General features: G+C 35.9%; 1 protein-coding gene across 4 annotated transcripts in view; it reads right to left on the bottom strand.

The window, feature by feature from the left end:
- Nucleotides 1-13,830, bottom strand: part of NKAIN2 (sodium/potassium transporting ATPase interacting 2) — a 952,120-nt gene that overhangs the window by 637,987 nt on the left and 300,303 nt on the right. The window contains exon 1 of one of the 4 annotated variants that reach the window (XM_077902217.1): nucleotides 281-344. The exons of the other annotated variants lie outside the window; for them this stretch is intronic. Within the exon in view, the coding sequence (XP_077758343.1) occupies nucleotides 281-331 (51 nt within the window). The 5' untranslated portion in view covers nucleotides 332-344. Of the gene's footprint in view, nucleotides 1-280; nucleotides 345-13,830 lie in introns of those variants that run through there. 4 annotated transcript variants of the gene reach the window in all.

The raw sequence follows: 13,830 nt of genomic DNA, 5'->3' as shown, positions 1-13,830 counted from the left end.
AAATAAAAAAGAAACATTTTAAATTAATTAGTTATAGGTAGATGTACAACTATAGGTGACTTTAAGTCATCTATTTTATACCAACATTTTCCAAACTGATTTCAATTACCATGAATCATTTTCAGAACCAGAAAAATATATGTTATTTAAAAAAATTCAGGAAGAAAATCATGTTTTGATTTAATGGATTAATATGAACATTTAGGCATGGTCATGAATTCTCCAAATGGATATCACCCTGTAGACATGAATGGAAAAAATATTACTCTGAAAAACTCACGGTTAAGATATTTGTGGGGCAATATAATAAGAGATACCTAATGATGCCCATCCATCTTCAGTACCTGTAAATACATCAGAGGGACAAATAAGGCATGATTAGAGGGTGACCCATCTAAAGGTAACCCCCAACTAACTCAACAAGGCTTTGAACTTGACACTGATTAAGACCTTAAATAAACTTCACATCATGCTACATCTCAATTTGCTTCCCATATACACCAACCCCTACCCTTATGCCAGTCACCTGGAACCAATCTCAATTAATTTCTCCTTCTCGCTCATTCTACCAACCCCCACATTAGATTAGTTAATAATCCATTAATTCCATCTCAGCCAGACTCCACCATAAGATACATTCGAATTTTTATAGTTTCTGAAATCTGAATGTGTCTTACAAAAACTGTAATTGCAGGTTTGGTACATTGTTCATCTTCTCTGTTAAAAGCTTCGATTACATTGATGTTACGTGTAATATAACAAGAGCATCTTGATATCAATGAAATGCAACATGTATATATTTATATTTGTGTATACATCTATACATTTAAAACTAATATTTTATTATAATTTGTTATGTATTTATTCTCCAATCTACTGAATAACAAATGTCTTCTAACTTATTGACCATTCTTGGACCTTAATAAACATCTTTCCAATACTCTTATATTTTTTTCCTTAATAAATTAGAAATTTGTACTTTGAGCAAAATTATACACGAAACTCCAGGAAAGGGTGGACAGTGATGACACAGAGACAAAGGGAACTTAGGCATATCTATTTCTTTATTAAACACTATCATTTTGCAGAGGGGATTTTAGAAACATTAAGTTATGTGTGGATTTTATTGATCTCTCTTGGCCCTTTTTTATTGATTCAAGTAGGGAACAGTTTGGGGCTAATCAGTACCTTCTGGGACAGGTATAAGTAATCTGTGCCTTAATTCCATGGGTATCAATCTTTAGAAAAAAATCTCATCAGATCATATAACATTTTAAAACTACTTCATAGTTTTAGTAGTGATGCTTCAGAAAGTTTTTTTTTTTAATTTTACCATAATTCTGTGAGTCTACTGCATTTGCTACATACACATCCTAGAAGAAAAAGGAAGTGAAAGAGAACATACACTTTTCTTATGAAAGTTTTGTAATAAAAAAGTGAGTTATTCTCAGCAGGTAATTTATCTTTATATGTAATATGTAATAATTATTGAGTAAAATAAATACAGTCCAAGACCACACTAATTTAGATATAATTTGGGTCAGATGTCTTCCAACTGTCACTGCATTTAGCCAAGACAGGTGTCGAGCTGCTAAGAGTAAGGACTAAGGATCTTGGTTGCCTTACTTAGTAGCTGTGTGACCTTTAGCAAATTATTTTGCCTTTCTGTGCCTCATTTTCAACCTTTGTAGAATAAGGATAAGACAAAATCACTTTAGAGGATTTCTGTGAGGATTAAATTAAATAATCCAGCAAAGTACTTACCCATTGTCTGCAAGTATTCAATTAATCTTGGCTATATACATTACTCTTGATACTATTATTATCCAGTAAATGTTATAAAGTAGGTTCAATCATGATGTAATCGGTGAATACAATTACCTGAAATAGTATCAGTATAGACTACTTGCCATGCCTATATCTAGAATGTCTGTCTTAAAATTACAAATTCCATGGGGATTTTTAGGATGGTAATGGGAATGTTTCCCAAATCATGTTCTATGGAAATAATACTAAATGGCTAAGTAGCCACAACTGCATGGAGCACTAAAACTAAAGGATGATAATTTCCATTTTTTTTCATTTTTAAAAACTTTAATTCCATTACAGTTTACATACCATGTTATATTAAGTTCAAGTGTGTAATATAGTGATTCAACACTTCCATACATCACCTAATGCTCATCACAGCAACTGTACTCCTGGATCCTGATCAACTATTTTGTCCACTCCCCCACCCACCTCCTTTCTGGTAACCATCAGTTCTCTATAGTTAGGAGTTGGTTTCTTGGTTTGTCTCTGTTTTTTTTGTTTGTTTTTGTTTTTGTTTTTGTTTTTAACTTTGCTCATTTGTTTTGTTTCTTAATTTCTACATATGAGTGAAATCATATGGTAGTTGTCCTTCTCTGACTGGCTTATTGTACTTAGTATTATACTCTCTAGCTCCATCTATGTCATTCCAAATGGATAGATTTTTATGGCTGAATAATGGTGTGTGTGTGTGTGTGTGTGTGTGTGTGTGTATATATATATATATATATATATATATATATAATAAATTATATATAATCTATTTATAATTCTATAATTATATACCTTATATAATAAATACCTTATATAACAAATCATATATAATCATATTTATCATATATAATTATTTGTAATGACACATAAATGATTAAATTATTACATTTATTATAAAACAATTAAATTGTTTTATTTTATGTAATAAATTATATAATTATAGATATGTATATAATTATCACTTCTTTATCCATTCAATCTATCGATGGACACTTGGGCTGCTTCCATAATTCGGCTGCTGTAAATAAAACTGCAATAAACATAACGGTGCATATATCCCTTTGAATTAGTGTTTTTGTATTTTGAGGGTACTCAGTCCTAGGATTACTGGATGGTAGGGTAGTTCTATTTTTACTTTTAGAGGAAACTCCATGCTGTCTTCCACAGAAACTGTACCAGTTTGCATTCCCATCAAAGTGCTAGAGGGTTCCTTTTTCTCCACATCCTTGCCAACACTTAACTGTTTCTTGTGGTTTTGATTTTAGCCATACTGATGGGTGTGAGGTGGTATCTTATTGTAGTTTTGGCTTGCATTTCTCTGATGATAAGTTACGTTGAGCATCTTTTCATGTGTCACTTGGTCATCTGGATATCTTCTTTGGAGAAATGTCTGTTCATGTCTTCTGCTTATTTTTAAACGGGTTATTTGTGTTTTGGGTATTAAGTTGCATGAGTTCTTTATATATTTTTGATACTAACTCTTTATCAGATATGTCATTTGCAAATATCTTCTCCCATTCAGTAGGTGGCCTTTTAATTTTGATTATTTCCTTTGTTGTATAGAAGCTTCTTATTTTGATTAAGTCCCAATAGCATATTTTTGCTTGTTTTCCTTGCCTCCTGACATATAACTAGTAAAAAGTTGCTAGCTACAGCCAATGTCAAAAAGGTTACTATCTTCTCCTCTAGGATTTTTATGATTTCACGTATCACCTTTAGGTCTTTAATCCATTATTATGGTGAAAGAAAATGATCCGGGCAGCCCAGGTGGCTCAGCGGTTTAGCACCACCTTCAGCCCAAGGCCTGATCTTAGAGACCTGGGATCGAATCCCACCTCGGGCTCCCTGCATGGAGCCTGCCTCTCCCTCTGCCTGTGTTTCTACATCTCTCTCTCTCTGTCTCATGAATAAATAAATAGATTTTTTTTTTAAAGAAAGAAAATGATCCAGTTTCATTCTTTTGCATGTAGCTGTCCAGTTTTCCCAACACCATTTGTTGAAAAGATTGCCTTTGTCATTGGATATTCTTTCTGCTGTGTTGGAGATTAATTGACCATATAAATGCAGATATTTTTTCCATTGATCTCTGTGTCTATTTTTGTGCCAGTACCATTGGATTTTATTACTATAGCTTTCAGTATAACTTGAAGTCTGGAATTGTGATACCTCAGTTTTACTTTTCTTTTTCAAGGTTGCTTTGGCTACTTACAGTCTTGTGGTTCCACACAAAATTTAGGATCATTTGCTCCAGTTCTATGAATAATGTTGCTGGTATTCTGATAGGAATTGCATTTAATCTGTAGATTGCTTTTATTAGTGTAAACATTTTAACAATATTTCTTTCAATCCATGAGCATGGAATATCTTTCCATTTCTTTGTGTCTTCTTCAATTTCTTTATCAATGTTTTATACTTTTCAGAGTACAGGTCTCTCACACAGTTTCTTTTCCTTTCTTTCTTTTTTTTTTTTTTTTTGTTAACGTCAATTCAGGAAAGCTGTAGAGCACTCTCCTATCTTGAAAATGAAAACTACACATTAATATATTAAAGGATAATGAGATGCCCACAGGAAAGACACCTGGTTTCTTTGCTTCTTTCATCATCCCTAACCATATTTAACCATTGAATTCTTTTTTTAAAATTCTTTGACCACAGATACCTTATTAACTTATCAATTTACATGCTCTCTAAGACACCACTCTCTAGAGTTTTAACAACAACCAACAACCAACAACAAACAATGAAGGGGACAAGATACAGAAAAGAAAAAGAAAGAGGTAGACAAGGTACCAAGGTGGATTTTTCCCCCCTGGGAACTGCAAAACAAGTAGGACATGTTGGATTATAAATGCCAACAGAGCTCAGCCTGAGCACCAGGGAGACGAGGTGTGCTGGTGGGGGCGATGCAAACCAGAGGCTGCCCTCCCAACATGGGCAGCTCATTGTTTCCATTCAATGCTACAGGCCCAAGGCAGCTAGATCTTTCCTTTATCTTTTCCCTAAAATCCTTATTTTCATAGATAGTCACCAAATATATATATATGTGTGCATATATATATATTTTCATGTTAGCATGTCAGATACTTAAACAGTCCATGTTTTTCAGAGCAAATTAAACATGTTTATATGTTGGACAGAGTCCTTTGGCCAACAATTTGAGATTTCTAGCACAGACTTCAGGACCCAAACTATTATCTATTAATTGATATGAATCATTCAGGTAATAGCTATTATTTTGCCTCATAATAGCTTGCCTATTATCTATTAATTGATATGAATCATTCAGGTAATAGCTATTATTTTGCCTCATAATAGCTGTATTTTGCCTCATAACAACCTTGTGAGGAAAGAATTATTATGCATAGTTTCCTGATAAGGAGATCAAGTTAGAGACAGATGAGGAAATTTGATTACGTTAACAGATCTGGCAGGTAGAAGAGCCAAGAGCTACACCTGGCCAATCCTGGCTGCGTATTATTTAATAGTACACTTCCCATATCCCACATATAGATAAACACTTATTCTTACACAGGATGTGGAATTTGGGGAGGGAAATATTGCTCCTATTGCTTCTACTCACTCACCTGCCCTTATTCAGAGGTGACGTAACTTTGTTTAAATGACATTCATTTTTCTATCAGGAATTGGCAAAATATGGCTCATGAACCAAATCTGGGTAACTGCCTGATTTATAAAGCAGGTTTTGACACAGCTTCACTCATCCATTTACACTTTATCTTGTCTCCTTTCATGCCATCATGCTAGCACTGAATGATAAGTGATGGAGGCCATATGACCCACAAGACTGAAAATATTCACTCTGGTCTGTGTAGGACAAGTTTGACAACTTCTGCTCTAGGTATTCCAATCTGTGTACTTACATACAAAATCAGACAATTATAGTCCTTTGTCCTTAGAGATCACTTTTACAGACTCTCATACAATAACTTTTTATTGAACTTCATGTGTATGTCACTACCAGGCTCACATTAAATATAGGTAATAAGAAAAATATCTAGAATGATTTGTACTGCATTGACTGGAGGGATATTGTTGAGGATATTAAGCTCATCACAGGGCCCCCTATGAAAATGAGAGATCTATAGTTGGAGTACCACAAAAGGTCTTTTTTTATTTTCCTCATGAGAAATTAGCATTAATAACATAAGCACTTCAAGTCTTATAATTTGTTTTCTCTTTCCCTTAAAAGCTAAAAATCTTAAAGCTAAAAACTGCAATCTGCTAACTTCCATTGGCAGAGCACACCTTCCAACTTACTAATTGACCCTTGGTTTCATTTTAGCTCCCTCGTGTCCTGTTGTTGCCCTTTTCCCTGTTTCCTTTGTTCACTTTATACTGGTGCAATGTATACATTATTTTAGTCATATCTCATCTCTTTTTAATTAAGAGTAGATATAAATAAATGAGAGTATCAGTTACATAGAAAAAGACATGAAAGGAAAGATGCTTACACCTTCTGTCTGTCACAGAATCCATTCCTATGATTGCATCATGCCCTATCCCTGGGGTTCAGTTTAAGCCTCTGGAAAATAAGAAGGAAAGAGAATACTCTGACCCTATGAAGACCTCATCTTAAAGAAAAACAAACAAAAAAAATTCCCTACTGTTATGTTCAGGGCTGTATCTTGAGGAGAAAGAAAACCTCATTCTCATAGTTAGAACACCTCCTAAGGTATGTAACGTGGTCCTGATAGTTTTAAGGATTTTATATAGAGATCCAATGAGATTTAGCACAGAGTACATACTGTAATGGCAGCGTTTTATGGCAATGGAACATAAAAGGGGGGGCGGGGCGTCAATATAGAATTATACTGATGTTACTAAAATCAGATTAGAGTATAACATGGGGAGATGTTCAGGTCAACTCTCTGTCTTACTGCCTAATGAAATATGCAGGATGATGCTGACCATTCTCTCTGCTACTTGCTCCCTGGGCAATTTGAAGTGTTGAGAGACATGCTATCACATGCCTCAGACAGATCTCCTAGAAGGAACCACTTCAACTTTTACTAAAGTATAATCAGAGCAATCAGTGGGGTGTGGTACTCCTGATCTTGGGGTTGTTTGAGCCCCACAATGGGTAGAGATTACTTAGAAAAATTTCAAAAAAAATCAGTATTTCTGAACTTCATTCTGTAAGCCTCACAACGACATGCAAATACATTGACCTTAGTTCTTCCATGACACCTAACTTGGATAATTTCTCTATGAAATGTTTTCCTACCTTAACCAAAACTGAATTCACTTCTAAATCAATTATGGAAAAAAGCAAGTGACTCACCCCACCTGAATCTCCCACCCTATATTATAACGGAAAGGTAAAGAATTAGAAAGGTAAATAGTTCAAACCCAGAAAGCATTTTATACCTACTTATTTTTTTTTAAGATTTTTATTTATTTATTATTCATGAGAGACACACAGAGAGAGACAGAGTCTCAGGCAGAGGGAGAAACAGGCTCCCTGCAGGGAGCCTGATGTGGGACTCGATCCTGGGACCCCAGGATCATGACCTGAGCCCAAGGTAGACACTCAACCGCTGAGCCACCCAGGTGTCCCTATACCTATTCATTTTAAGAAATGAAACAGTGTCATAAGAAGCAATAATTAAGAAGTAATGACTAATAAGATTAAACAGTACCAAGATCTTTATCATTTTCTTTTAGTCCTCTTTTTAAGCATAGGTCTATAACTGCTGTGGCTCCATGTTGCTGGCACTGTATGTCCAGAGTAGCCAAACTGTAGAGGGAGCCCAGATGTCCACGGATAAAGAAGATGTGAGATATATATACACGCATATATCACTCACACACACATACACACACACACAGGAATATTAGTCATCAAAAATAATGAAATCTTACCATTTACATGGACATAGATGGAACTGGAGGGTATTATGCTGAGTGAAATAAGTCAGAGGAAGATAATTATCATATAGTTTCACTCATGTTGGAATATAAGAATTAGAACAGACGATCATAGAGGAAAGGAGGGAAAACTGAATGGGAAAAAAATCAGAGAGGGAAACAAACTATGAGAGATACTTAACTCTAGGAAACAAACTGAGGGTCCTCAGAGTGGTAGTGGGTGGGCAGATGGGGTACCTGGGTAATGGGCATTTAAGGAGGGCATGTGATGTGATGAGCACTGGGTATTATACACAACTGATAAATTATTGAACTCTACATTTGAAACTAATGATGTACTATATGTTAGTTAATTGAATTTAAATAAAAAGAAAAGAAAACCATGAAGTTTACGAGTTACCACATGCTTGATGTTTAGAATATCTGCTTCACAGCTACTTCTTGAAGTGCTACTTCCTTACTCTCCGCTAAAATTACTTAACGCTCAAATCCAGCTTTCTACTAGATATTCACACAAAAACAGTGTTCAGTGGTATCTTTACAGCCGTGTGTTTAGGGTTCTTCATAAAGGGATCCTGAATTAAAGTTAAAACATCCGTAATTCAGTTATTTGTGATAACGCACTATTACCTCCTGTTACAGCGTGTCACATTTATCAACATTACACAGGCATCTCAGAAGCATGCTGCTTCCATGATAGTCTAATATAATGTCAAGGAAGATCTCTTAATAATAAAGATAGAATGTGCTGACAAAAATCCATGCATAGAAGGTACAAGAAGGGCAGGAACTACTTTACAACACAGCCAGAGGGACTTCTTAATGCAAACTGGCTGATGGCACTGCAGATGGAGTATTAAAGATACATGGTTCTAACATACTCTTTGTATCATCTCCATTTCTCACCAGTAGAAAAAAAAAAGGCCTCTGTGCAACAAGAATGATATTTTGCCTGGAAAACTGATATCAGTCTAATAAGAACTTTGTCACTGATCTGAAAGAGATAACATGTATTAAAGATTTAAGGAAAACATACAGCCACCCTAACTATAACAAAAATATGATTTTTGTAGAAAAAAACATTTTTGTAAAAAAAAAAATCAAATGGTGTTTTCCACAATGTATTTCTATGTTAATTTGGGATAGCTAAAAATACATAGTACCCTAAGACACAGTTATTAAAAACAAGAACTTGAGGGACTGTAGTTTTTAATTAGCATATATATCATTAATATAAGCTAATCTTTTTTCATATTTTGACATTTCTGAAATTACGGCGGGTCTTAAAAGGGAAGGCATGTCATCGTTTTAATGGCAATTTGCTGTGTTAAATAACAGTGAATCTTATAATTATCTAATATTTCTTCGAATCTGTAAAATATAAGCCTTCGCCATAAAGTTAACTCCAATTTTCAAAAATTTTAAAGGATTAGATTTCTGATGAAGCAGTGCTATGAATCATTAAAATAGAAAAAAATTAAGGCTGTCAAGAAGGGGTATCTCTCCATTTTCTCAGGACTATTGCTCAAGGAGGAATATTAAATGCCATTCAATTGTTTTTCTTCAACTTCTTTTTCTGAAGGGACAAATATGAAAATGTCTGTTTGGCAACACCATGATTATGTGATATTGTTTGGAATTCTCACATAACTCCACTCTCTTGTCCTTTGAATTGACAAGGGAATATGTCTTTCTCTTTTTTGCTGTGTAGAAAATATAAAAGAATACAGTATATTAATATTGCTTATCTATGCTAGTAACATGAAACTGTCTTCCTTATTTTGGATGCTATTATTTAATGCAAAATAAAACAAATTACGTTTCTGGAAAATTGTTCCTGCCAAATTTTGGAGGGAAACATTATTGATACTCTAATTGACAAACCCCTGCTTTTCTGTTCACAGACATCACCGAGTAAGCATCATTAAAGTCCCCCCCTCCCACCACCGTTATGTCTAAGTCAGAGTCTTCAAAGAGCCTGAACAGCTGCAGAAGCTCTTCATCACAGGTTTGAGCTTTGAAACAATGGATGAGAGTCTGAGACATGTTGAGCAATGAGGAACACTTACGGACTGTGTGGTAATGAGGGATCCAAACACCAAGTACCCCTGCCCTTCTTGTACCTTTTTTTTTCCCCAAAAGGCATTTTCACTCCCTTCACATATGCCACTGTGGAGGGGGTGGATGCCGTCATGAATACAAGGCCACATAAGGTGGATGAAAGAATTGTAGAACCAAAGAGTGTTGTCTCAAGAAAAGATTCTCAAAGACCTGGTGCCCACTTAACTGTAAAAAACAAAGATAACTGTGGGTGGCATTAAAGAAGACACTGAAGAACATCATCGAAGAGATTATTTTGAACAGTATGGGAAAATTGGAGTGATTAAAATTATGACTGATCATGGCAGTGGCAAGAGAGGTTTGGCTTTTGTAACATTTGGTGATCATGACTGTAGACACAACTGTCATTCAGAAATACCATCATGTGAATGGCCACAACCGTGAAGCAAGGAAAGCCCTATCTAAGCAAGTGATGGCTAGTGCTTCACCCAGCCAGAGAGGTTGAAACAGTTCTGGAAGCGGTGGTAGGCATGGAGGTGGTTTTGGTAGGAATGACAACTTTGGTCATGGAGGAAACTCCAGTGGGTGAGGTGGCTTTGGTGGCAGTTGAGATGGTGGTAGATATGGTGGCGGTGGGGCAGGCTATAATGGATATGGTAATGATGGAAGCAACTTTGGAGGTAGAAGCTATAATGATTTTGGCAACTACAACAATCAATCTTTAAATGTTGGTCTTCTGAAAGGAGGAAATTTTGGAGGCAGAAGCTCTGGCCTCTATGGTGCTGGAGGCCAATACTTTTCCAAACCATGAAACCAAGGTGGCTATGGCAGTTCCAGCAGCAGCAGCAGCAGCTATGGCAGGGGCAGAAGGTTTTCATTACCACCAGGAAACAAAACTTATCAGGAGAGGAGAGCCAGGGAAGTGACAGGGAAGCTACAGGATACAACAGATCTGTGACCTCAGCCAAGCACAGTGGTGGCAGGGCCTGGCTGCTACAAAGAAGACCTGTTTTAGACAATACTCACGTGTATGGGCAAAAAAACTCAAGGACTATATGTGTGACGAACTATAGAACAGGTTATTTTAGTTGCTGTTCTATGGAAAGTAGAAAGCATTCCAACAAAGGGTTTTAACATAGTGGTTTTTCATTTGTTTTTTGTACCCATGCTGTTGATTGCTAAATGTAATAGCCTAATCATGATGCTGAATAAACCAAAAAAAAAAAAAAAAAATCCACTGGCAAACCCTTATTAAATGTGCAAGGCAACTAAAGTCATTGAATTCTATATTTATGGTCCAATGTAAAATGATGATTTCCCTGGCTTATTTAGTGTATTAGACCTAAATACAAAATCAGAATTTCCTTTTTTTATTAAATGGCATGTTGCTAGATTTTGCCTATTATCCCCGCTTGTCAAATATATACATATACTATATATACATATATAAATTTTTACTTTTTACAACTGTGTATTTATCATTTGTTCCAGCACACTTGCGAACACACTGGCCTTTCTGCCCCTGAAACTCCTTTCTTCCTGTGATCTTAAATCCTAAATAGAACCATTGTCCCAGTGGTCATCCTCATATGCTTCCATTTGCTAATAGATGGAATCCTATATACCATCAGTTTCAAGCATTTCACTCTCCAGCCACCACCTCCTGTCACCCTAATACCTTAGTTGTACTGATCATCCCTTTAGGCAACATGGGGTACAGTTCATCACTCCTTTCTATTGAAGGCTCCTTAAGTTTAGGAGTGCCACAGCTCACACATGTCCTCCTTCCTCTCTGTTTGCTTTATCTCCTCTTCAGTCTTTACTGGTTTAATAGATCTGATTGTGGAGGACGCTTGTATTTAGTACTTAGAATTAATCTCCTTTCCATTTATATGTATCCTATAAACAAAAGCATCAAATCCTATGGATTTGGTCATCTATATGCAGATGACTTCTAAATAAGCATCTCCCCTGAACCTAAACTCTTATGGCCAACTTCCTACTTGACATCTCCACTCAACCTTATCTAATAGGAACATCAACATATTCTATACTAGATTTTTCACATTCCTTCTTTTCCTCCCATCTTCTCCTTGTACAGTAATTCCCATTGCAGTTAATGGACAATACAGCTATTAGTTAACTGAGCCAAAAATCCTTCAAGTCATCTTTTACTCTACTCTTTCTCTCATAACTACATCCAAATCATTAAGAAATCCTATTCATTCTTCCATTAAAAGAATTCAGAAAATTCTAACTAAAACCCCAATTAAATACTACCCTACACATATTACAATTGTAAAAATTAAGACAATAACAAAACATATTACGAGACTGTGAAGCAAAAGAAATCCCATGTATTGCTGGTGAAAGAATAAACACTAGAGCATTCTGAAAAACCAGAAATTCTTAAAATTCTTAATTTCTTAAAATGTTAAACATATACCTACTCTGTGTGCCAGCAATGGTAATACTTCTTCTTAAAATATTTTATTTATTCATGAAAGACACAGAGGGAGAGACAGAGACACAGGCAGAGGGGGAAGCAGGCTCCATGCAGGAAGCCTGATTAGGGACTTCATCCCTGGACCTTGGGATCACGACCTGAGCTGAAGGCAGACACTCAACCACTGAGCCACCCAAGTGCCCTGCAATGATATTCCTAGTATTTACCCAAGAGAAAGAAAAACACAACCACAAAAATAATTGTACAAGGATATTTGTAGCAGCTCTATTCATGGTAAATGTAAATATAAACAACCTAAATGTCCTCCAAATGGAAAATAAACAAATTGTGATGTAATCCACGCAGTGAAATAGTACTCAGCAATAAAAATATAGAGCTACTGGCACCCACAACAATATAGATGAATCTCAAAAACATGATGCTGAAAGAAGCCAGAAATAAGAGTACAAAATGCTTGATCACACACACACACACACACACACACACACACGAGCAGAACCAATCTAAGGGGAAAGAAATCATAAGGGTGGTTGCTTATGGTGGTAGAAGGATTGACAGGAAAGGGGAATAAGGAAAACTTTGCAGCATGGTAACCTTCTACAACTTGGCTGGGTAGTTGCTTGCAGAAGTGTATATACTTGTCAAAGTTCACCAAATTATACAATTAAGACTTATGTACTACACCATACATAAATTTTACCTCAAAAATAAATATCCAGAAATTGAGCATAGTTACTGCTAACACACCCTCTTGCCTGAATTAATTTTTTTTAAGATTTTAATTATTTATTCATTAGAGAGAGAGAAAGAGAGAGGCAGAGACACAGGCAGAGGGAGAAGCAGGCTCCATGCAGGGACCCCGATGTGGGACTCGATCCTGAGACTCCAGGATCACACCCTGGGCCGAAGGCAGACGCTCAACCACTGAGCCACCCAGGCATCCCTTGCCTGAATTAATTATTGCAGTGGATCTCTGTGCTTCTACAACATATGTTTCCCTGTTTTTTACCAGTCAACCAGAATCAGATCTTTAAAAAACAAGTCATAGAACACCTCTGATCTAAACCTTTCAAAGACTCACTCTCAGAAGTCGACATCTCTGCCTTATGTATCTGCACAATATAGTCCCTCACCTGTCAAGTCTTTGTCACATGTCACCTACTCCGTGAGGCCTTACCTGGCAACTATACATAAAATTGTAGACCCTCAGTAGTATCCATCCCACTGCCTTCTTTCAGCTTTTGCATAGCACCTATACTAATGTATGACACAGTTTGTTCATTTTTGGATTTTTTTTTTGTAGAATTTGTCTCACATTTTAATGTAAAAATTTATGTAGGCAATGACATTTTTGCATTTTGTTCACAGCTATGTTGCCTAAAATAGGGCCTGACATTAGAAGGTATTCAGTAAATATGAATTAATGCACAAATGAATGGATCTATAAATACGATTACTCCTTCTCCAATGCCCTCATTCTGTTATTAAAATATTGAGGTGGACAGAGTGAAGGACAGTCATAAAACACATCACCAGAGAAATACCTTTAGCTTTACTTAGAAAGAATAATCAACATCTGTTTTAGATTTACTTACCAAGCTTAAATCATT

The sequence above is a fragment of the Canis aureus genome, chromosome 1, assembly GCF_053574225.1.
Source record: "Canis aureus isolate CA01 chromosome 1, VMU_Caureus_v.1.0, whole genome shotgun sequence".
Taxonomy (NCBI): Eukaryota; Metazoa; Chordata; class Mammalia; order Carnivora; family Canidae; genus Canis; species Canis aureus.
This window is presented reverse-complemented; position numbering and strand designations above follow the sequence as displayed.